Source organism: Dama dama, chromosome 21 (assembly GCF_033118175.1).
Source record: "Dama dama isolate Ldn47 chromosome 21, ASM3311817v1, whole genome shotgun sequence".
Classification (NCBI taxonomy): Eukaryota; Metazoa; Chordata; class Mammalia; order Artiodactyla; family Cervidae; genus Dama; species Dama dama.
This window is the reverse complement of record NC_083701.1, coordinates 32,477,954-32,504,127: the sequence shown is the minus strand read 5'-3', so window position 1 is coordinate 32,504,127 and position 26,174 is coordinate 32,477,954. Positions and strand designations below refer to the sequence as shown.

At 39.5% G+C, this 26,174-nt stretch overlaps 1 protein-coding gene across 1 annotated transcript in view; it reads right to left on the bottom strand.

Moving 5' to 3' along the window:
• Positions 1-26,174, bottom strand: part of C21H8orf34 (chromosome 21 C8orf34 homolog) — a 357,039-nt gene that overhangs the window by 128,896 nt on the left and 201,969 nt on the right. Inside the window, exon 8 of the mRNA XM_061123439.1 lies at positions 6,511-6,646. Coding sequence (XP_060979422.1) covers positions 6,511-6,646 — 136 coding nt within the window. The remainder of the gene's footprint in view (positions 1-6,510; positions 6,647-26,174) is intronic.

The window sequence follows — 26,174 nt, the reverse complement described above, 5'->3', positions numbered from 1 at the left end:
GATGCAGCTAAGATCCCAGGGGCTGCAACTCAGACCCAATGCAGCCAAAGATAAAATAAATAAAAACTTTTACAAAATCACAGTGGAATAATACTTTATTCTCAGTAGGACGACTAATATTTAAAAGCAAAACAATGAAAAGAAAGAGTAACAAAGGTTGATGAGGATGTTGAAAATTTGGAACTCTCATACATTACTGGTGGGATTGTGAAATGGTACAACCACTTCAGAAATCAGTTTGGTAGTTCCTTAAAAGTAAATACAAAATTAATATATGACCCAATAAATGTATTCCTAGATATATACTCAAGAGAAATGACAGAACATGTTCACACTAAAACTTACACTGAAATATTCCTAGCAGCATAGTTCTTAACAGTCTAAAAAGCAGAAACAACCCAAATGCCCATCAAATGATAAAAGAACAGGAATGAAGTGTTTCAGCTGGTTCAGGCATCCTTTTCAGGGATATAGTGGATAAAGGAGGCATAGTAGATCAACAGCAACAACAAATACTTTATTTGTTCCTGGATTTTCTAATTTGTCCCCAGTTACATCTTATTGTACGTGCTGCCCATTAGTGTGGGGAAGCCAGTCCATGGGCACCACTGAGCACCCCACTGGAAACTTAGGACTCTTCTCCTACCCTGAAATTGACAATATTGACTTTCTCAGACAATATGCCATTTCCATTCCCTAATGCTAAGATGCTTATTCTCTGGGTGTGTATGTGTGTGCTCAGTCATGTCCGACTCATTGCAACCCCATAGACTGTAGCCTGTCAGGTACCTCTGTCCATGGGATTTCCCAGGCAAGAATACTGGAGTTTCCATTTCCTACTCCAGAGGACCTTCCCGACGCGGGGATCGAACCTGTGTCTCTTGCATCTCCTGATTTGGCAGACGGATTCTTTACTACTGTGCCACCTGGAAAGCCCATTCTGTGGGTAGATTTCCCCAAAAGGACTCTTCTATAAGTCACAGATAATATGTAAGACCCAGAAAGTCCATAAGGAAAAAGAGGTTACTCTGATTGAAGATCACAGTAGTCCTGACAAACTCTATGGAGATGCCAAAAAAATAATCTCAGGCATTCTGGTATGAACTGGAAAATCAGCCTGCTAGTACTGACTGTGGGATTTGCAAACAGTTTTTTGGCTCTCATTCAAGGCTGCTGCTACTTAGCAAAGATGACTAAAAGACCATCTTTCCCTGCCTCTATCATGCTATCCATTTCCTTCTAGTGTTTCTTACATCACAGTCTTAGAAAGGGTTTATGGGAGGGATGGATAGATAGAGAGAGAATATAAGCATGTAGACTGGTACTTTCACAGAGAGAGGAAATATGAGGAAAACAATGAGAAAAAGTCTCTGCAATTAAAACACTTTGATGCATTTTGTTCAAAATCAACCAAAACTTACCCATAATTTTCTATTCCCTAAACCCTCATAATGTTTCCCTAGATCTTGACCTTGATGCTCCTTTTGTTTTTTTCAGTATATAACATGACTTCCCCGCATTTCAAAAGGATATTTAACTTCTTCTGAAATGTATATAAATATTTTCATCTTGTAACACTTTTTTTTCCCCAGAGTAGACTCAATGCTTTAAACTGAGCTAGCCACTCCAGTTTGCTATAACTGGGAATGGGAAATGACCACTTCCAAGTTATAAATGGGAAACTGAGGTTTAGAGAGGGTAAGTGATTTCTCAGAGTTGTCCAGTGGAGTGGGCAAGCTGAGATTCCAACCTTAGTCTCTACTGCTCTAAAGCCCCAGCACTTTTTCACATAATAAGAAGTAGTCTTTTACAGTAAGTGTGGACTTCCCTGGTGGTCCAGTGGTTAAGAGTCCACCTGCCAATGCAGAAGACACGGTTCAACTCCTGGTCTGGGAAGATTCCATATGCTACGAAGCACATAAACCTGTGCTCCACACCTGCTAAAGCCTGTTTACCTGGAGCCTGTGCTCCACAGCAAGAGAAGCCCTCACACCACAACTAGAGAGTAGCCTCTCTACCCCTTGCTTGCTGCAACAAGAGAAAGCCCACACAGAGCAACAAAGACCCAATGCAACCAAAAATTAATTAATTAATTATATAGAGCAGGTGTGTACTTATGCGGCCCAAGGCCCTCCCTCTCTTATGAATCACAAAACAACCACTAAAAAAAGTTAGCGATGGAGAGAATATTGTATCAATGTATAAACAAAAGAACTGTGAAGTTAAAATGTTTAAAACTGAGATAAAGTGGTCCCCAGTTTCTCGCTGATGTGTGTTGGCCTCATTTCTTTCTTCATGCAGAATGAACCCTGGAAGTCATATTTCAATCTCTCCAAGGGACTTTCCCCACACCAACAGCCCCTATAAAGTAACAATCAATTATGTCTGGCATAACTGAGCCATTTTACGATGCTTTAGTTTTTCTAGAGAATTATCACTGTCTGATATTTTGGGTTGCACCTATTTTTTCCAAGTTTGTTTCTAGACAGAATATAAGTTCCTAGTGATCAGCAGTGTTAATTTTTCTTTCCAGAGTTTACCCCAGTACTTGTCACAGAGTGAGTCTTCCATAAATTCATTTTGGTTCAAATGAACCATTTCTGTCACTTAAAACATGCACTATATTCATCACTCAAACCAAACCTTTTAATCTAGGTGTAGGAAGTCAATTTTATGGAAAACTTTGTAACTGTAAACAATGATAGCAGTCCCTTTTTGTCCTTATCCATTTTCCTTTAGGTCAGTTTTGCTCACTTTTTTTCCAGTGGGAACTTACTGAAAATAAACCTTATAAAAGAGGTTGGGAGGAAAAAGGGAAAAAAAATGCATAGCAAAGTGAAACAGAATTTAACATATCACTAATGATGTCAGCTTTCTTAACTAGTAAATCCTAATATAGTTAGTTTGAAATTAGCTCACATTTATAAGTGCTGACATTTATCTTTTCTTCAGCTTCCTACCACCAGCAATCATTGGCTTTTGCTTTATCAAGTCAATATATGAATAAACTCATTATTTTAATGTCACGATGTATAAAAATGGTGAACAATTTTTGGTACAATGACATGAAGCAAATCAGTGAAAAATCAGCAGGCTATTTGGAAACAAATTTCTCCTAACATTCTCAGGCTGCAGTTTCTTGAGCCAGTGTCACTGTATGTTCTCTATAATCCAATTTCTTTTTAAATGGCTTTCCGTTCCTTTTTTGTGCTCTATTGATGTTAGGCATGAATGAATGCAAACACTTGCACCATCAAAAACAAACAGCAACCTACCACCCGGAATGCCCTGGCAGGAGTCCACAAAAACAAGATTTAACTCCTCGGAATGGCAGTGGGTAGACAGAATTAATGGGTGGTCTTTCCAGAAAAATGGCTTATAAACTTCACTGAAATAGTCATTTGCTGCCTTGGTATCAGCATTTGTTTGCTTGTTATTGATATCTTAACTGTTACCTTAAAAAGGAAATTCAGGATATTTAATAGAGAAATTTAATTTGAAACTCACAATGCTCCAAACTACTGTTTTTTTAAAAACACACAAGTTTTGCTGATAATTACTGGCAATGCGTATTACTGACCTACTGACATTTTACTTTTTGGTTGATATGACTTGGTGTGACTCCTAGGCAACAAATTAAACTTGTTTTGCCCACGCCGTTCAAGGCTTAGTAGTGTATGAGTAGAATGTTCTGAAAGTCAAACTAAGACACTCAATGAATATATAAAAAAATCTAACTTGTAATGCAAAAAAAAAAAAAAAATCAGCAGTTATAAGGACACTGATATATTATATTATACAAAGAAAATTCTTTATTTACCTAAAATTATTTTGTAATGGTTTCTTTCCCTTATGATCTGAGGGGAAAACAGAGACATTTTGGGTTAGAATCTCAATATATCTTGGTGACCAGACATCTATTAACTATGCATTTTTCCACTTGCCAAATGATGTCATCTGTTTGTTTAAACCATACAAATTGCAGCAATGTCCACATCAGATTAAGGTCACTAAGAGCTAAGGGAATAACATTACCCTGGAATAATTTTCCAGCTTGAAAACATAAGCTTTCTTCCATCTGCACTTTTCTAACAATGTATGAAATATTTATGAAAAAAGTTATAATTTTATTTCTTGTAACCATCTAATCAAAACATTTTTTTACATTCTTCATAGTTAGCACTTCGTTGCACATAAAACTTCACAGAGCAACTTAATGTGGGCTGAATTCCTCTTTTCCTGATCTCTTGAAAATCAGAAGTCCTACTAATGGTCACATATATATTATATCCATCAACTGTTCCCAGAGCAATGTATTAGTTTCAGGACAGATCATGTCTTCTAATCAGGTTCTGAAGGAGAAAGTCTCTGTGGCCTTTGGCTGTATGCCCTCAGTTTGATAAGAGTAATAATGTTCTGGACATATTCTATGCAAACTTCCTTCTAGATACTGTGATCCCATACGTAGCTCACAAGCAGTGTAGTATTTGAAAAAGAGATTGAGGAAAATGACAATTTCAAGAGTACACTCCACGTCTTTACACTGACTTGCTCACTGATGGGTTCTTTGCAAAAGCTCTGGCCATCCCCTGAATCTCAATGACACTTGGGTGTCCTGGGGCTACAGCACTATTTCAAGAAAACAACACATCCTTTAAGCTTTTAAACCTTCCAGTTCTACCTGAAAAAAATTATTTCTTGACCATGAAACTCTGAGAAACAAACAAACACAAAAACAAAAACACTGCCACCCTACACTTATTGTCCTGGATGATGAGCTATAGTTTTCTCCCTTGTCTGTAAGAAGCCTAAGGCAAAAAACTCCTTCGTGTCAGGAAAATGAGGCTCTCTTTTTCTTCAGTGCCTGAGTACTTTAATGTGGGCCTTTCTAAAAGAGGGGGAAAATTCAAAATATTTTCAACTCCTTAAGTATTTACATGGGAATTATCCCAGTGCATGGGAGAAAAAGAAGAGAAACTTTTTTTTAAGGATTTCTTGAGAGTCTTAACACTGTGATCACTTGGTTGGCTGTCTATGCATACATGACCCTATCCAGTCCTCTCAATCAGGTCTCCTGTGTTGCAGGCAGATTCTTTACTATGTGAGCAACCAGGGAAGCCCTTAGAGGTTATGAGTTCATCTTATATGCAGGTAGTTTATAATTTATAATCTAGCTTATCATTAGGAAGCTGAATGTGAATAATTTAGGGCTATGGAATGGGTTTGGTCCTTTCCCAATTCAAACCTTCAGTACTTTAGTAAAACATATTGTTTTCATGGGATTTCCTTTCCATAAAAAACTCCTCATATCCCAATCTTCTACAAATAACATGAAGGACCAAGGACCAAGAACCAAGCACCAACCCCTCCCAGTCAACCTGTAAATGTACAAACATACTATAAAGTTCTTTTTAATTGCCAAATGACTCTTCCACACTCAGGATGCCTAAATATCATTGCATAAATACTTGCAGTTTTCTTCATACCCTTAATCAAAAAAATCGATCCACCCAAATATTACTTGTCTGAAGCAATGTTTCCAGTGGTGTTTTCATTTTATGGTGGCATTTCTCTTAATGATGTCAAATAATATCCTCTGATTTTTCTATTTATTTTTATTCTATCTCTTTTTATTTTTCTAAGCCCATGACAATTACAATTAAACTTCCCAAGGAGTAAAGGCAAGGAAAAGCTACAAAAATCTGATTTGATTTTCCTACACTTCCCCCCACCGCCCCATTTCCAAGCCACAAATTCCCTCTCAAACTGTACAATAGAACAGCTAGACATAAAGCAAAGGAGATAAAACTGGCCAGTCAGGGCATTGTTCTTGCTAATCTGCACCATTTACATAAGGGTTTAGAAGACTTGTTTTATCATTTAAACAGGCTTAAAAGCCTCTTTGCAAATGAGATTTAGTTCCTACAAAAGAATGAATTCTAGCTATTTGGTGAGCTTCTGCTAGACCAGCACTGGGAGCTGACTCGGCAGTTAACTTAAGCTACTTCTTTGGCCACATACACTATATGCAAAGATTGCTTCCAGCTGCCAAAACTGAAAAGCATCAAGCTGATTAAATTCTTTCCAGGAGGTGAACAAGATGAGGAACAGGTTAAGAGGCCAATAATGTCCGATCTTAAACTGTACCTGGGCAAACTGTCCTTTATACAGGTGCCTCAGAAGTGGCTTTGAATTTCTAGGGTCCCTTGAATCTTCTTTTGAAAAGGAACAGAAAGGCAGACAGCAAATGAAATTCAGAGGCAGAAAGTCTTAGAATAGTCTCCAACTGTGAAGTAAAGACAATCGAAACTCTTTGATTCATTGTTGGTCTGAGTGGCATTGGGGCATGAGGATAAACTGTACAACTAACTCCCTTGTTAACTCATCACAAAAGATAACCAGAAAGAAAAGATTCTCTTAAAACAGAGGAGTACACCCTTTGCATCAAAATCTTAGATTTAAAACATCAAGATCATGTATATACATAGATACACCTATAATCTGTTTTACCTGGCACACCTTGAACAGATGTTCAATGTGACTTTGGCCTGAGGTTCAGCAGAGTAAGTAGCTCGACCTTGGTTAAATTTGCTCCCAGAAGGTGTCAGGGTAGTTACTCCCTCCATTCTTAAATCATCAAGATCCTCTGTAAGAACATAAACAATTGCAGATAAAAAATTAACTCTAATGGAATTAAGATGAAAAATCCATGTTTTCAGATACCTGCCAGTAGATTAAGAAAAATGTTATATTTCCACTTTGCAAAATCTTACTTCATTATCTTTCAAATCATTTTGAGATGTAGCTGGAGAACATTATACAGGAAAAGGGTGAGAGATCAACCTGTCTGGATAACGAATGGGCAGACCACATATAGAACATGGATCCACAACTTCTACTGTAACCATCCACAGACGTCAACCATAATCTCTACAGCAATTGGCCCCAAATGGTCAAGACTTGGTCAGTGACTGCCAGCTTCCAACTAGGAACAATCCACAAGCATGTGCACGCTCAGTCGCTCAGTTGTGTTCAACTCTTTGCGACCCCACATACTGTAGCCCGCCAGGTTTCTCTGTTCACGGGATTTTACAGGCAAGAATCCTCCTGCATCTCCTGCATTGGCAGTTGGATTCTTCTAGCACTGAGCCACCTGGTAAGCCCAAGAACAATCCAAAGGAAGACAAATATGCTCCCAAACCAATTACGTCAGATCGTTCACTTCTAATTTGCCTGTCTTGAGCTTCCCCATCCAACAAACTCCAATCAGAATATACCTGATGCCTTCTCTTTTTTACCCTAAATCTTTCCTTTTTATCTTCACCTGGGGAGGACAAGAATACACCTGGATAGTCACACCCTAGGTGTTCACTGAAACCTTCTATTTCATCCAGGCCCTCAATCAACATTTAAAAGGTCTACATTTCTCTTGTAATTTGGTTCTAACCAAATTTGTACATGACCTCCTACTTCATTCACAGTATAAGGAACCTTATAAAAAGGACTCTATTCACTTGCTGTGAGCCTTAGCAAAAGAGGAACATAAAGTTTCAAAAGATAAGTCATAATTTTGCCAAAACATAATCCATGACTGAAGTTATATAAGAAGGGAAATCACTCTTTTCTGCTAAGGCTGTAGACTATCCAAACATCTGAACTTTCACAAAACAACTGAGAGAATTTCTAGGTTAACTGTGTTAAAAACATGATAGCATACCTATTATGAAGCTGCTCATACTAAGTCCAGTGTCATCAACCTGAGATTTAATTTAATTACAGTTTAAGCTCTCCCAAAAATGGAATCCTAAACAATTAGAGTTTGTTCATTTCCAAGGCAAGCCATTCAATATCATGGTAATCCAAGTCTATGTCCTGACCAGTACTGCTGAAGAAGCGTAAGTTGAATGGCTCTATGAAGACCTACAAGACCCTCTAGAATTAACACCCCAAAAAGATGTCCTTTTCATTACAGGGGACTGGAATGCAAAAGTAGGAAGTCAAGAAACACCTGGAGTAACAGGCAAATTTGGCCTTGGAGTACAGAATGAAGCAGGCAAAAGGCTAATAGAGTTCTGCCAAGAGAATGCACTGGTCATAGCAAACACCTCTTCCAACAACACAAGACTCTACACATGGACCTCACCAGATGGCCAACACTGAAATCAGATCGATTATATTCTTCGCAGCCAAAGATGGAGAAGCTCTATGCAGTCAGCAAAAACAAGACCAGGAGCTGACTGTGGCTCCGATTATAAACTCCTTATTGCCAAATTCAGACTTAAACTGAAGAAAGTAGGGAATACCACTAGACCATTCAGGTATGACCTAGATCATATCCCTAATGATTATACAGTGGAAGTGAGAAATAGATATAAGGGACTAGATCTAATAGAGTGTCTGATGAACTATCGATGGAGGTTCGTGACATTGTACAGGAGACAGGGAGCAAGACCATCCCCATGGAAAAGAAATGCAAAAAGGAAAAATGGCTGTCCGAGGAGGCCTTATAAACAGCTGTGAAAAGAAGAGAAGCCAAAAGCAAAGGAGAAAAGGAAAGATATTCCCATTTGAGTGCAGAGTTCCAAAGAATAGCAAGGAGAGATAAGAAAGCCTTCCTCAGTGATCAGTGCAAAGAAAGAGAGGAAAACAATAGAATGGGAAAGACTAGAGATCTCTTCAAGAAAATTAGAGATACCAAGGGAACATTTCATGCAAAGATGAGCTCAATAAATGACAGAAATGGTATGGACCTAACAGAAGCAGAAGATATTAAGAAGAGGTGGCAAGAATACACAGAAGAACTAAACAAAAAAGATCTTGACGATCCAGATAATCACTCACCTAGAACCAGACATCCTGGAATGTGAAATCAAGCGGGCCTTAGGAAGAAACACTACAAACAAAGCTAGCAGAGGTGATGGAATTCCAGTGGGGCTATTTCAAATCCTAAAAGATGATGCTGTGAAAGTGCTGCACTCAGTATGTCAGCAAATGTGGAAAACTAAGCAGTGGCCACAGGACTGGAAAAGGTCAGTTTTCATTCCAATCCCTAAGAAAGGCAATGCCAAAGAATGCTCAAACTACCGCACAACTGCACTCATCTCACATGCTAGCAAAGTAATGCTCAAAATTCTCCAAGCCAGGCTTCAACAATATATGAACCGTGAACTTCCAGATGTTCAACCTGGTTTTGGAAAAGGCAGAGGAAACAGAGATCAAATTGCCGACATCCGATGGATCATCGAAAAAGTAAGAGTTCCAGAAAAACACCTATTTCTGCTTTATTGACTACACCAAAGCCTTTGACTGTGTGGATCACAATAAACTGTGGAAAATCCTGAAAGAGATGGGAATACCAGGCCATCTGACCTGTCTCTTGAGAAATCTGTATGCAGATCAGGAAGCAACAGTTAGAATTGGACATGGAACAACAGACTTGTTCCAAATAGGAAAAGGAGTACATCAAGGCTGTATATTGTCATCCTGCTTATTTAACTTATATGCAGAGTACATCATGAGAAACGCTGGGCTGGATGAAGCACAAGCTGGAATCAAGATTGCCGGAAGAAATATCAATAACCTCAGATATGCAGATGATACCACCCTTATGGCAGAAAGTGAAGAAGAACTAATGAGCCTCTTAATGAAAGAGAAAGAGGAGAGTGAAAAAGTAGGCTTAAAGCTCAACATTCAGAAAACTAAGATCATGGCATCTGGTCCCTATCATGGCATCTATTTCATGGGAAATAGATGGGGAAACAGTGGAAACAGTGTCAGACTTTATTTTTTTGGGCTCCAAAATCATTGCAGATGGTGACTGCAGCCATGAAATTAAAAGACGCTTACTCCTTGGAAGGAAAGTTATGACCAAGCTAGACAGCATATTAAAAAGCAGAGACATTACTTTGCCAACAAAAGTCCATCTAGTCATTGCTATGGTTTTTCCAGTGGTCATGTATGGATGTGAGAGTTGGACCATAAAGAAAGCTGAGAACTGAAGAATTGATGCTTTTGAACTGTGGTGTTGGAGAAGACTCTTGAGAGTCCCCTGGACTGCAAGGAGATCCAACCAGTCCATCCTAAAGGAGATCAATCCTGAATGTTCATTGGAAGGACTGATGTTGAAGCTGAAACTCCAGTACTTTGGCTACCTCATGTGAAGTGCTGACTCATTGGAAAAGACCCTGATGCTGGGAAAGACTGAAGGCAAGAGGAGAAGGGGACGACAGAGTATGAGATGGTTGGATGGCATCAACAACTCAATGGACATGAGTCTGAGTAAACTCCGGGATTTGGTGATGGACAGGGAGGTCTGGCATGCTGCAGTTCATGGGGTCGCAAAGAGTTGGACATGACTGAGCGACTAAACTGAACTGAACTGAAACAGTCAGGAATCACCTGGTCAGCACCAGTGAGTTAATGTCTGACAGACCTATGCTGTCCCCTAAAGGAAACTGCCTTCACCACAACATATCTGCCTTTTGGTAGTATATCTTCCTGTATCCACTTCCTTCTGTCTATAAAATTCTTTCATCAACAACCGAATATTGCAAACAAGTGTCAAATGGCTCGGTCAGTAAAGAGTCTGCCTGCAATGCAGGAGACCCCAGTTCAATCCCTGGGTCAGGAAGAGCCTCTAGAGAAGGAAATGGCAACCCACTCCAATATTCTTGCCTGGGAAATCCTATGGGCAGAGGAGTCTGGTGGGCCATGGTCCACATGGTCGCAAAAGTTGGACAGGACTTAGTGACTAAACCTATTTACCTACCTACTTAAACAGTCTTTCTGTCATTTGAAGAGGGTTAGTCAACAGACTCTCTCTATAGGCACTTCCAACTAAAATCCTTTGATTCAGAAGTCTGGGGTTTATGTCCTTTGAACCCAAGTGGACATTTTGTCTACTTGCATGTGAGCAGTCTAGGCATGTCTTTAGAGTTTCAACATAACTTCATGGGAGTCAAACACTCATCACCTTGACCTGGTCATAAAGGCATAGTCCCCTCTTTGTACGGCAATAACCACTGCTTCAAAACTCAGTACTTCTGCTAAACTAGTAATAAGTGCCACTCTTGTTCTCATGGTTCCTCATGTGACACAGATATTACTACTGCCCGAGAACACACAACCTTTCTTAGTTAGGTGATCAGCCTCTGATGAGATTCTGTTAGCCTTTTCCCCTCACACCACCATTCATCATTGAGACACTGTGCCTGTCCACCTTCTTGTCCCTACCAAAGGAAGGGAAACTTAACATTTTCTTAGCTTCCTTAGGAACTTGTTATACCTCATTCAGTGTTTTTAAAACTCTGACCTAATATTATTTGTTGACAAATCACATCTCAAAACTTGAACCTAGAGCAGAACATGCTAACACCCATTGAAGCTTGCCTTTAAAATACAGTCCTCCACCTGAGGGAAAAATCAGCCCCAAGGGTAAAACGATAGCACTTCCTTGACCTTGTCAACTGGTCAGAGACCACAGTGGTGGCTCAGATGCTAAAGAATCTGCCTGCAATGCAAGAGATCCAGGTTCAATCCCTAGGTCGGGAAGATCCCTTGGAGAAGGGAATGGCCACCCACTCTAGTTTTCTTGCCTGGAGAATTCCAAAGACAAATGAGCCTGGCAGGTTGCAAAGAGCTGGACATGACTGAATGACTAACATAGATACATATTGGGCATGATTTAAAAACAAACAAATGAAAAAACTATTATTTTGGGTTGCTTCGGAAGCCAAGAGTCAATTCTGCTGGAACCTCCATCAAAAATGGACAACATACTTAACATACTTTAACATACTTTAACATATTTAACATAACTAGGAGTACTAGGTGTACTCCTAGTTCATATTGAGGTAGCTGCTGTAAAAGTTGAGGCTCATGAAAAAAGAAATGACATGGAAACTAAAAGAAATACTCCAGCAGGTCATTTTGCTAAATAAGCAGTCTTTCCTCCTTTTTCTTGTCTTAAAAATAATTATTAATTTATTTATTTGGCTGCACTGGGTCTCAGTAGTGACATGAGGTATTCTTTTTTTTTTTTTTTTTGTGGCTTCTGAACTCTTAGTTGTGGTATGTGCGATCTAGGTACCTGATCAGAGATTGAACCTGAGTCCCCTGCATTGGGACTGCAGAGTCTTAGCCATTGGACCACCAAGGAAGTCCCAAACAAGTAGCCTTAACCAAGGTTTGGATCCTATTAAACTCTTAAAGGGTGAATTCTTAAAGAAATTCAAAGTAACCATTATAAAATATCAATATTTAGCCTCTGAACTTCACTCAGATCATCTCTGGTACTCCCAACGCAGATGGCTGGAGGCACTAGATGGTTTCAAGTGGACATTTGCTAAATTTCTCCATGAAACTACTCATCATGGTATAGACAAACTGGATACTATCATAAATCAACATGGCTGGGGAAACTTTTAAAAGACAGCTAAGGTAATTTTTTAAGTCATGTGGATTTGTCAACAGCATAATTCCAGAAAAAAACTATAAATGTGGGAAATGGTCAGGGACCAAAGCTTCAAAGCCCCTTGAAAACCTCATAATGTTATATTATGTACCTTCCACTTTCCATGAGATCTGAATACACTTTAGTTATTAAATGTCTATATAATTTCAAGATGAGTTTAAACATCTCTTTGTCAAAAAGCTATAATCTTTACAGTTGCTAAAGAGCTGGTTTATTTTGTGTTTCTAATCTTGTGAATATAAACTTTTATATCAAGTGATGGTTGTGAGAGCTGGACTGTAAAGAAGGCAGAGGGCCAAATAATTGATGCGTTAGCACCATGGTGCTGGATAAGACTCCTGAAAGTCCCTTGGACAGCAAGGAGATCAAACCAGTCAACCTTAAGGGAAATCAACCCTAAATGCTTGTTGGAAGGACTGATGCTGAAGTTGAAGCTCTGTATTTTGGTCATCTGATGTGAACAGCTGACCCATTGAAAAATTCCCTAATGCTCGGAAAAACTGATGGCAGAAGGAGAAGAGGGCATCAGTGGATGAGAGGGCTGGATGGCATTGCTGATGCAATGGACATGAACTTGGGCAAACTTTGGGAGATGTTGAGGGACAGAGAGGCAGAGCGTGCTACAGTCCACGAGGTCACAAAGAGTCGGGCATGACTGGGTGACTGAAAAACAACAACAATCTAGTGACCAAGGTGCAGACTTTACAAGAAATATTATTTAAAAAGAAAAACCTCTATAAAGTATTAACCTTTACTCAGAAACCATACTGCGCTTATCATCTACAAACTTCTGAATGGTGAAAAGAACCAATGACATCTTGAAATAAAATTAACAAACTTTTAGAAACCCTTGAGCTCCCTTGGTCAAAGGTACTCCCACCCACCCTGAGGCCAATATGGTTCACTCCCTAGAGTGTGCAGTCATGTCATGCCCTACTCTTTATGACCCCATGGACTGTAGCCTGCCAGGCTCCTCTGTCCATAGGATTTTCCAGGCAAGAACACTGGAGTGGCTTGCCACTTCCTACTCCAGGAGATCTTCCTGATCCAGGGATTGAATCCGAGTCTCTTGCATCTCCTACATTGGCAGGTGGATTCTTTACCACTAGGGCCAGCCGGGAAGCTCCCACTCCCTCTGGACACATTGTTTATTTCCCTGTGAACTGGTAACTGGAAGGCCCAAGGGTTTCAGTATCTTACCTATGATATTTTGCCCTGATGCATGTAGACATTGCAAAATGTTGCAAGACACTCATGTACTAAGCCCACACAGGCTATCTATCACAAACAGGTTAAAGTTGCATTTAAACATCTTCAACAACCTCTTCATGAAATTCAACTATACGATTTCATCTGTCAGAGAGACATCAGAGAAAAGTTGCTCTTGAACCTCACTGGAAGGGATTCTATCAAATACTGTTAACAACAAATACAGAAGTCAAGCTCCCTGAAGCAAATTCTTGGGCTCATGTTTTATGACAAAAGAAACAATCTAGAACCAACAAAATTGGAAGGCTTCTCTAATAGGGGACCTCAAAATGAAGATTCTCAGAGATTCTCCTGAAACAGCTGATTTTCAAAGTACATAGACCAATGACCCAAAGCTCTCAGAATGACCTGATGACCTCCGATCATGGACAGCTTCTGCACAAGATATTGAATCAAAACCTTTGTTTAATTACTATTTTGTTTTCCATCTGCTTACTTAAAATCATTCTTCTTGTAATTTCTATAAATTCCTGGTCATCACTCACCCCTAATGATCCTTCTTGTTTTATTCCCTTAGTACTAAAATTGTTAGAGCATAATCATTCTTATACCAATCTCAGATTTCCTGAACAGCAGCCTTCAAGCTTACTGATTGCTGGATATGCTGTTCCTCACCAGACTCCTGTGATACAAACCAGGGATAATTCCAGTCTCAACAAATGAGATAAAAGAGAATTACAGTCAATGGCATTTCACTTGACCTATGTGGACAAATGGCCCAAAAGAAATCAGCTCGTGACTGTTCGTGTTGCTCTCTTATAGAAAGAGAACAAATTATCAAGGTCTAGTAGTTAGAGCTTAGGTCATTCTAAATTTGAATTTAGAATTTCCTAAAAGGACAAGCCTTGGAAGGAAAGTTACAACCAACTTAGACAGCATATTAAAAAGCAGAGACTTTACTTTGCCAACAAAAGTCCATCTAGTCAAGGCTATAGTTTTTCCAGCAGTCATGTCTGGATGTGAGAGTTGGATTATAAAGAAAGCTGAGCACCAGAGAATTAATGCTTTTGAACTCTGGTGTTGGAGAAGACTATTGACAGTCCCTTGGACTGCAAGGCGATCCAACCAGTCCATCCTAAAGATCAGTCCTGAATATCCATTGGAAGGACTGATGCTGAAGCTGAAGCTGAAGCTCCAATACTTTGGCCACGTGATGCAAAGAACTGACTCATTAGAAAAGACCCTGATGCTGGGAAAGATTGAAGGTGGGAGGAGAAGGGGACGACAGAGGATGAGATGGTTGGATGGCATCACCGACTCAATGGATATAAGTCTGAGTAAACTGCAAGAGTTGGTGATGGACAGGGAGGCCTGGCGTGCTACAGTTCATGGGGGCACAGGGTTGGACACAATTGAGCGACTGAACTGAACTGAAAATGATGATCCAATTACTTACTATGCGGAATAGACTAATGTATATACAAATGTGTAAAGGAGCTAATGCAAGGTGTTGGTTTCAATTTTATGCCAGGAATAATTTCTTGGCGTAAGAAAACATGGCCATGTTTTCCTATTAGATACTGCTTCCTCTGTAACCAGGAAGGCTAGTTTTACTTGTCTCAAACCAATAGATCGTGTACTTTAGCAATAGTATTCCAAAACTTTTCCGTGCACAGACACCTTAATTCTATAAAACATCAAACCAGGAAATTATAATTCAGATGGGAGCTCCAAAACAAAGCTCCCCTTGATTATTCAGACACTTTACCTGGGGGAATATCTGACACATTATTTACACAAACAATCAAAGCAGTGCTTCCAAAAACAGGGATCACACAAACAAAAGGCTTTACGACATAGATCATTTTGATTCTGGCAGAAGTTATAAACAGCTCAGTCAGTAAAGAATCTGCCTGCAGTTTGGGAGACCCAGGTTTGATTCCTGGGTCGGGAAGATCCTCTGGAGAAGAGAATGGCAATCCACTCCAGTATTCTTGCCTGGAGAATCCCATGGACAGAGGAGCCTGGTGGGCTACAGACCATGGAATTGCAAAGAGTCAGACCCAACTGAGCAACTACCACAAACACACACTCTATTTTACATGGATTATAGATCAGTCTCAATTCCTTGGCAAGAGGCAAGAATAGAGATGGACAATCTCTATCACTGAACTCTATCCAGAGTCTGAGATGCTTTTATGTAGCCACTCTCTTATCAGATGCTCACCATGATAATACAACATTGAAAAGATTGACTATGGAAACAAGGGAACATCATGAAGCAGTAAAGACTTGGATCTTGAGTCTTGTCTTTTGGCCAACTTCTTGCAAGGGAGAGAATGACTAAAAGAGGGGACCGAGAGACTGAATACAGAAAAAGACAATGAAAGATCATATACAATATCAGAGCACTGACCCACCACCTCTGATGGAAACAATCAGTGAAGCCAAATCACAAGCTCTGCAGCAGTTGGCCCCAAACATTCAGGACTTGGTTAATAGAGGCCAGATTCCAGCTTTTTGCCCAACTCAGAACCAAGCAGAAAAAAACCAAATATGCTCCCCAAGCTAAATGCATGTTTCCACAAATGGCAATCTTCAAATATCTAAAGGTTTATCCTTCAGAAGAGATATTAGAGTTCCCAAAGTCAGTATATGGAGGAGAGACTTTAGTCAACTAGAAATTTCTTTGAAGCAACCAGTAATACTTTTTTCATCAAGGAATCTCACAATTCTTAAGGTTACAGTAGTAAAGAAAGATTATGTGAAAATAACCTGATGAGAATTTTTTTAAATATACTTGCTTTATTTTGATACTCTGAAATCAAACTATGTAGTGACTGTTAATGTCTAGTTAAGAAATTAGATAACTATTAATGTAATGTGATCAGCTCTATCTCAGGAAAAAAAAACCAAAAATAAATGTCTTATATTTATATTTATGGAAAACACATGAAAAATCAACTAACTGAAGATAAAAACAAATCCACAACTGCCATAATTATCCGTCAGCACTTGGCATTATTTCATTTTAATCATGTAGATTAGCTTCAGCTTTCTAACTGAAAACTGAAAGATAAAGGAAGTTGAATAATTAGGTAACAGTTGAGTAAAAATATACAAGCTAGACCAGGTGGTAAAGGAGTCTTCAGAGGTGTGTAAGAACATTAAAAAGCAGAAAATTGAAGGGACACTGTACTTTAGGGAAAGTTATGCAGTTATATGATCATAACCTGAGATGCATGGGGACAGCAGAAGGTAATACTGAAAGAGTTCAGTCTCAGATAATGAAAGGAGACAGAGTCATCAAATTTGTGTTTTATAGAGATAATTGTGGCTGTATTTACTGAAACAAACAATTTCCTATATTTATAAAATTGCTTTCCTGATAACTCAAGATAGGAATTAAGTCTTTCTTCTTTACTATAATAATCTCACTTTCTTAAAAGTGTGTCTAGTACAGGGTGGGCATTCACTGATATTTACTGACTATTAGACTTTTTTTTTTTTTTTCTGCAAATGACAGTCCTGAGCATCCCTGAGACATCACTCAAAGCACCAGTCTCAAGAGAAGATTTTTGTATAATTTGACAAACTTGGTTAATTGACTATTTGACAAATTGATCCTTATGTGGAACTGGCTTTTGGAAAATTGGATTTTGAAGGAATAGATCTGTTGCACTTGCCCACAGCCTGTAGCAAAGTGAAAACTGGAAATAAGGAGACGAGGCAGGAAGAAGCCTGCATCCTTCATAGTGTGTGTATTAGCTGCTGAGGGCCCAGGGCAGAGAAGTAACAACAGAGAGAAATGTATCAGAAGGTGATTTCAAAGAAAGATTTGACAGATTGTAGTGAATGATTGCACATGAAATCCTTGCAGGTTTCTCCATATTACCGCTTTTAGGGAATATAGGAAGAGATTGTATCTTTGGTTTCACACGTGCTGAGATAGAATTATCATCAAGACATCTGTATGGATGTTTGGTAGGCAGTTAGAAGGGCAAGTCTGGAGCTATGGAGTGTGGAAAGAAGCCACAGACCATATGGCTGAGAAACTTGATAGAATTATCAACACAGCAGTTGAAATAAAGCAGTGATACTTCTTATGTCTAACTTTCCTTACAAGTGAAATGTGTGCATGATATGGATGTTAGATTTTAAAAAGAAGGTAAAAGGAGAAGGCGGTGGCAGGGGATGAGATGGTTAGATAACATCACCGACTCAATGGACATGAATTTGAGCAAACTCTGGGAGATAGTGGAGGACGGGGAGCCTGGTGTGCTGAAGTCCATGGGATCGCAGAGTCTGATACGACTTAGCGACAGAACAACTGTACTTATTCTTTTTCACATTAGAAAGCCCAAAAGCGGTCATTTATTTTTAAAGATAGCCAGGTGGTGCTAGTGGTAAAGAACCCACCTGCCAATGAAGGTTTGATCCCAGGTGATAGATCCCTAGGTCGGGAAGATAACCTGCAATAGGGCATGGCAACCCACTCCAGTATTCTTGTCTTGAGAATTTCATGGACAGAGGAGCCTGGTGCGCTAGAGTTTACAGGGTTGAAAAGAGTCGGACATGACTGAAGCGACTTAGCACACACATAACTTTTCATGCATCTTTTGAAACACAGGGTGACTATTGAGAAAAACGAACTAATTTATGACTAGAGACACGCACACTTTATCTTCATGCAATCTAAATAACCAAGAACTAATCAAGCAAAGAATTGTTTTCATTTAATTTAAGAAAGTAACAGCTGCCTAGATGAAATAATCCTAGGACTTTCATTTCATTCACGTGTAATCCATGAAATAATTTACAGCTGCTTGAACTAGACAATGTGGGATATGAGTGAATTTTCACATCTGTTTCTAGAACTTTAGAACAAAAATTAAAAACTTTCCAAACATAAGTCTCTTCACAGTGATTCAGTGATGGGATACACAAGAATTATATGGCAGTTTCCCCTGGTATGTTGATTTACATCGATAGAGTTGATTTGGTCAAATATTTTAAACAGATGTTATATATTCTGAGTGAATTATTAAAAATAAAACAAATGTTAAGAAAACGTATAAGAAATTAGACACGTTTTAATGAAATATTTACGAATACTTTTTTTGTTATAGTATAGACGGCTACACTATTTCCTTAAAAGGAAAGAAAGAATTAAGAGCAAAACATAATTCACTTTTCTGGGACAAATTCTGGTTGAAAAGTGGAAGAAGGATGTTGAGGCCATGCTTCTATTGATTCCGTGTTCCTACAAGCATGCTCCAGTATGAGTTCAGTATTCTTTCTCAGGATATCAGAGCAGTGCAGCTTAACCAAATTCATAATTAATAAGAACAAAATGGCAGATATAAGAAATTATACGCTGGAACTTTTATTAGAATAACCTAAGTTTAAAAAGCGGCTTCCCAGGTGGCTCAGTAGTAAAGAACCTGCCTGCTAAATGTAGGAGATGTGGGTTTGATCCCTGGGTGGGAAAGATTCCCCTGGAGAAGGAAATGGCAACCCACTCCAGTATTCTTGCCGGGGAAATTCCATGGACAGAGGAGCCTGGCAGGCTACATGCCATGGGATCGCAAACAGTTGGACACGACTGAGCGACTGAGCATGCACACAACTTTAAAAATAATTATGTTAGTATTTCATTAAAAAAATGTCATGGAATTTAAATGCTGTGATGAATTTTCCCATTTTAATAAAAGAGTAAGTTACAGAATGTTTATTTTACTTGATCATATGAGATCAATAAACAAAGTGATTTGGCCAGGGTTAAGTTAAGGAAAATGTTTGCATAAACTTAAAATTACATATCTTTTTTATCTTCTATTGTTAACTGAAAAGCACAAGAAATTTCCTGAGATATTTTTTGTTAGCTACCAGTTCCTGTTTAATTTCTCTGACCATCAACAGCCAAATACACAATAACCACAAACATTTGTAAAAATTTATGGGTTGGAACTTGTTCACTTAGATTGCAAATGAATCACAAGACTTGTGTTAATTGAACCCATCATTACATAAATTGTGAAAGCTTCTCTGTTAGTCAGAAAAATTAAGACATCTGGGAGTGGTTTTCTCCTTCCAGTCTGGAAGAAAATACTAGTGTTTCTAACAAATTTAAACCCAAATGCTATTCAAAGTCTGATTTTTGCATCAGAGTACATCTATATTTTCTTCGCTTTGCACCTATCACAAATTCAAGACATTATACTGTATTCACCAAAAAAAAAAAAAAAAAAAAAACCTGACTTTTTCCTGAAACTTTTGTCATCCTCTAAAGGGCTGGCAGATAGAGGTTGCAAACAAGTCTCTTTATTTTAAAAATGACTGAAATTCCAGGCATGTGGACTGTCAGGCAGGGTTAGATAAGCAGACTGGTCTGGTATACCTGAAAGCTTGGTCATGGCTCTAAGAGAAGCAAGGACACCTCATGATCAACACAGAAATCTAGACAGAGTGTCTCTGGAGGACCATCAACAATCAGATTTGAGGGGTGGGGGGTGGTGCTCGTGGTAAAGAATCTGCCTGCCAATGCAGGAGATGCAAGAGAAGTAGGTTTGATCCCTGTTGTCGGGAAGATCCTCTGGAGGAGGAAATGGCAACCAACTCCAGTATTTTTGCCAGGAGAATCCCATGCCAGAGGAGCCTAGCAGGTTATAGTCCGTGAGGCCGCAAAGAGTCAGACATGACAGAGCACATACACATTCACGCATGCAGGGGGAGGCCTTTAACAGAGCTAACTAGAGATGTTCAGGAATAGAACTAGAAATAGAAATGAGTCAGGGACTTCCCTGGTGGCCCAGTGGTTAGGACTCTGCTTCCACTACAGGGGGCGTGGGTTATATCCCTGGGGAACTAAGATCCCGCATGCTGAACAGTGCAGCCAAAAAATTAAAAATAAATTTTTAATAAAATAAAAATTAGGCCTGGAAATTAAAAATGACAATAACAGCAATATTGACTAAAAAAGAAATGAGGCAACTCAAGCACAGTGTTAACACTGTAGACATGGGCCAAGCAAGGAAGGCTGGTTAATCTAAAAGGCTGGGATTAGATAAATTATTAATTTTTGTAGGATGATGGGTAAATATGTAATTTTTTCAAATATGAAAATTATATAAAATCTTGCAGAGCTCATCATTTTAACCACCATTTAAAGGTGTATTTAATTTTAATTCCCCTGGGGTGTGTCTCTGCCTAAAGCATTCATACAATTTATCCCTCTCAATAATGAGAAAGCATTTCTCATCAAAATAGTTCAGTTGTAGAATGACTACGTACCCTACTAGGTACCATTATGTTACAGTAGCATGATTTCAGTCACTGCAGGTGATACATCATGCTTAGACTTATTATTTTGTTTCTAAACTAATTATGAACACTATTTAATATAATTTTTATGTTCCGACAGACTCTACGTTAAATAAATAAGGTCCTATGTTGAGAAGTTCCTATGAGCACTGTATCAATTTGTTGCTTGCTAATGAACTTTGACCATAAACCTAATAATTACATGTTATACCATACCAGATGATATTTTTATTCTTGATCTAGACTACAAATATTAATTGAGTTCATTCTGATAAGTGTCCCTGCATTAATTACATAATTTGCTAACTCAAAATAAGCCCTTTAGAGAGAGTGTGGTAAATTCACATACTAATTGCTTATAGCCCTAATGCTAGCAGTTTTTTAAGTTTTAAAAAAATTAAAAAATTTTTTTTTGGCTGCACTAGGTCTTCATTGTGGCACACAGCCTTCTCTAGTTGTAGCCTCAGGATCTCTCGTTGTAGTGTATGGGCCCAGTTCCCCCAAGACATGTGGGATGGTGGTTTCTGGACCAGGGGTGGAACCCAGGTCCCCTACATTGAAGGCAGTTTCTCTACCACTGGACTACAAGGGAGGTCCTCCTAGCAGCTTCTTCACCCAGTCTCTAAGCTTGTCTTTGGCTTCCCTGGTGGCCCACTGGTAAAGAATCTGCCTGTCAACGCAGGAGATGCAGGTTTGATCTTGGGGTCTGGAAGATCCCCTGGAGAAGGGAATAGCAAGCCACACCCATAATCCTGCCTGGGAAATCCCACGGACAGAGGAGCCTGGAGGGCTACAGTCCAGCGGGCCGCAGAAGAGTCGGTCACAAGTTAGCAACTGAACAACAACAACAAACTTGTCTTTAGTAAAGATAATTCTGCCTGAAGCCAGGTGACTTCATACACATGACACGAATATAAAAAACTAAATTGATATGAGGTTAGTGAATCAACTCAGAATTAGTTTACCTTTTTCTTGGATTTCAAATATAACAAGTCTCCCACCACCACCCCCCGTTTCCTCTTTCTGGTTTCTATCTTTATTTTTGCTTAAGTCTCAAATTTTGATAGTACCTTTCCTTCACTTCCTTTACTCTGGCCTGGAGAATTACATGGACAGAGGAGCCTGAAAGGCTACAGTCCAAGGGGTTGCAAAGGGGTTGCAAACTGTGCGACTAACACACTTCCTTCACTAGACCCTCCACATAGTAGACTTCTTTTGCTTCAAGGGTCCTCCATTTTATTTCTTTGGACTTGGCTACACTCCGCTGAACTTCGTGTTGTTGATACTGAGATTTTCAACTCACCATGCAATATTCTCAAAGAAGCAAATTTTAACTAACTAAATGCATGTTAAAAAGTAAAAATAAAATATAAAAAAAGTACTGTATTATGCTTTTATATTTGTTGGGATCCTAAATCCAATATGCACTCAGTCACTCAATTGCGTCCAACACTTTTTGCTACCGCATGGACTGTAGCCTGCCAGGCTCCTCTGCCAACTGATTCTCCAGGCAAGAATATTAGAGTGGGTTGCCATTTCCTCCTCCAGAGGATCTTCCCAACCCAGGAATTGAACGTAAGTCTCTTGCATCTCTCACATTGCAGGTGGTTTCTTTACCGCTGATCCATCAGGGAAGCCCCAAATTCAATATGGTTAGTCTAAAAAAGACATTAAGTCTCATAACTGCCTCCTATCCTCTCCCCTTCAACCTTTCTTTATTTCTGTTTTACATATATGTAAAGCCCTTTGGGATAAGGAAAAAAAGAATCACATTTTTGGAAAAATAAGTAAAGAAGATGGTGGTGGCTGGTCATACACTGAAACTGCTGCTGATGGGCTGTGGCTGTGGCTGCCAACTTGTCCTCCCTGTGGCGTGCCGCAGGCTAGAGGCAGGCACAGGACATACCTTTCCCATCACTGAGATGCCAGCCACACGCCACAGGATGTTGCCACCCTGTCTGACACATTGTAAATCCTCTTTCCGTTCTGCACTGCTTTCTTGGAATTCACATGCTGTTCTCATCCCTTACACTTCAAGTCACAAGACACTGCCACCTCGCATTAAATTCTACAAGATTATTTTCAACTTCTTCCATTTCCTTGGATAGTTGCCTCCTTGGATAGTTGCCTCTATCCATTTCCTTGGATAGCTGGAACTGTTTTTTAATAACATCATGCCGCATGATACTGCCTAAGAACCTCATCTCACTTCCTATAATATATAAATTTTTGAGTGTCTTAAAACAAAAGTTGTTGTTTAGTCACTAAGTCGTGTCTGACTCTTTGTGGCCCCATGGGCTGTAGCCTGCCAGGCTCCTCTCTCCATGGGATTTCCCAGGCAAGAATGGAAGGGGTTGTTTTTTCTTTCTCCAGGGGATCTTCCAGACCCAAGAATTGAACCCACGTCTCCTGCATTTGCAGGTGAATGCTTTACTACTGAGCCAGCAGGGAAGCCCTTAAAGAGTATTAGGTGATAATAAATATATATTATATATACATATGTGTATAAACATCTAAAAGTGTAATGAACAGATTATGCAATATACTACCTAAATAGCAACCCAAGCCTCTTCCTGTGCCATGAACTATCCAAGACTATAAATATCTTCAGATCTCTGTACTTGCTATGTCTTCTCCCTGGGGTGCCCTTGGACCTAACATGACCATACTATGCTTCTCTTCCTTTGTTCAAGTCTTTGCTCAAAGATTGCCTTCTAAGAGGGGATTTCCTTGACTACTCTATCTAAGACAGCATCTTCTATTACTCTTTATCCAAGTTCTCCTTCTTTGTCTTCAGAACGATGCTTACATCCTGGAATTATTACACTTGACATTTATTTGTTCATCATTTGATTCCTCATTAATGAATTCTCAACATGGCAGAGAATTTTTCATATTTCCTACACCTGAAACATAATCTTAATAGATGCTCAATAGGTATACATTGAATGAATGAATGACTGAATCATTTAACACCATGATATACATGTCACTGTTACTCTATTTTATTTGTAAGGTGTGCTACAAATAAAGCCCCTTAGAAAGTATGAAGGACTTCCCCAGAGCACATAGTACTAATCAGAAGAGGACTGTAACTGAAGCTCCACTGGTCTGACTTTATAGGTAAGGGTCAGCTTTTAGGTACACACACAAATACCTGTAACAAATGACTTTTTCAAATTAGTGATTACATAAATTATTACACACAGGGTTATTTGCCTTCTGGACTTGCCTGGTGGCTCAGATCATAAAGAATCCACCTGCTATGCAGGAGATCTGGGCTCCATCCCTGGGTCAGGAAGATCCCCTGGAAAAGGGCATGGCAACCCACTCCAGTATTCTTGCCTGGAATATCCTATGGACAGAAGTGCCTGGTGGGCTAAAGTCCACGGGGTCGCAAGAAGTCCACACAACTGAGTGAGTAACATACACATACACACACACTTGCCTTCTATGTCTCAGAAAACTTACGTCAAGTTACTCCATATATAAGATACTAGTCTCCAAAGCCAAATGTTAGAGGAAAACCATCACTTGTTCCGTCCCTATTACATTTTAATTATTCTTTTAGGTGCTTTGAGATATAACACGTCATTCTGCTCCACACAACAAACCTCTAAGGTAGTGGCTCTCAACCCTGGGTAATTTATTCCTTCCTCTACTACAGGAAGACATAGGACAATATCTGAAGATATTTTCCATTGTCATAACTTAAAGGAGGGTGTGTGTTAGATAGAATTGAAATTTAGTGGGCACAGCCTAGCTCCTCACCACAGAGAATTGTACAGCCCAAGACATCAATGGTGCTGAGGCTGAAAATCCCTGCTCAAAGGTTTGTTTTATCCCCTATTTACCTGCATTATAGGCAGGTACCATATAGGAATAAAAGAGAGAGGTACAAAAAGTAGGGTACTGGCTGGAGATAGGGCAGTTTTTGAAAGCATGTAAAGTATAGGCCAAACAGTGTAAGCCATGTACAGCTGATGAGATCTGACATTTGAGTTCGAGTTTAGTTGGATCAAGTCACACACAGCCAGGACTAGAACAAAGGCCATGTTTTCCCAATCACAACACAATACCCTGTTCACACTGTGCTTCCAGTTAAGTCTATGTTACACAACACTGGTCAGCAAGGGCTGCTCAGCCTTTAGCTTGACACTACTCTCAGAATTCCACACACACCCTCTCTTCAAATGATGTCTAACTAATAGACCTTTTTTTACTGGAAATTTCAGGAGACTATGGAAGAGATGGGGCTTCCCAAATGGCTCCAGTGGTAAAGAACCCACTTGCTAATGCAGGAGACATAAGAGACACAGATTTGATCCCTGGGTTGGAAAGATCCCCTGGAGGAGGTCATGGCAATCCACTCCAATATTCCTGCCTGGAGAATCCCATGGACAGAGGAGCTTGAGAGGCTACAGTCCATGGGACTGCAAAGAGTCAGACATGACTGAAGCAACTTAACACACACAAGAGAGATAGTTAAATTGAACTTCGTTTATCAAAACTTTCCCCCAAACACCTTTAAACTTCTTAGACATACATTTCATTAAGTTTTATCTCTATGACTGCTCCATATTTTATAACCCATCTTCTTTTTTGATCTGCTCTTTTTTCTAACCAGAATCTCATCTGCAGTCCTCCTGAAATAACAGTTGAACTGATGCTTCTTTGCATCTCACTCAACACTGTGATTAGTAAAGCAAAGGTACTACCTTGAAATTCATCTCCCTTATGGCCATTGGTAACAATGTCTCTCAATAACATGAAGACATCAAGCTTATAACTATACTATCATCAACCTACGACACAGCTCTATAAGCAATGCAAAAAGCAGTGTTCTTGTCCCTTTTCCACTCAGAATACTGTGAGCTCTTTCCCTCCAAGAGCACTGTAAATGAGAAAGAGAGCAAGAGAAACAGATACGTAAAGATCAACATGTGGAACACGTCTGTGTCCAGATGACTCTAAGATATCCATGATCCCTTCTGTCTCTTGCTCATGCCCTTGTAGCATCCTCTCCCATTGCTGGTGCTGCTGCTAAGTCACTTTAGTCATGTCTGACTCTGTGCGACCCCACAGACAGCAGCCCACCAGGCTCCTCTGTCCCTGGGATTCTCCGGGCAAGAACACTGGAGTGGGTTGCCATTTCCTTCTCCAATGCATG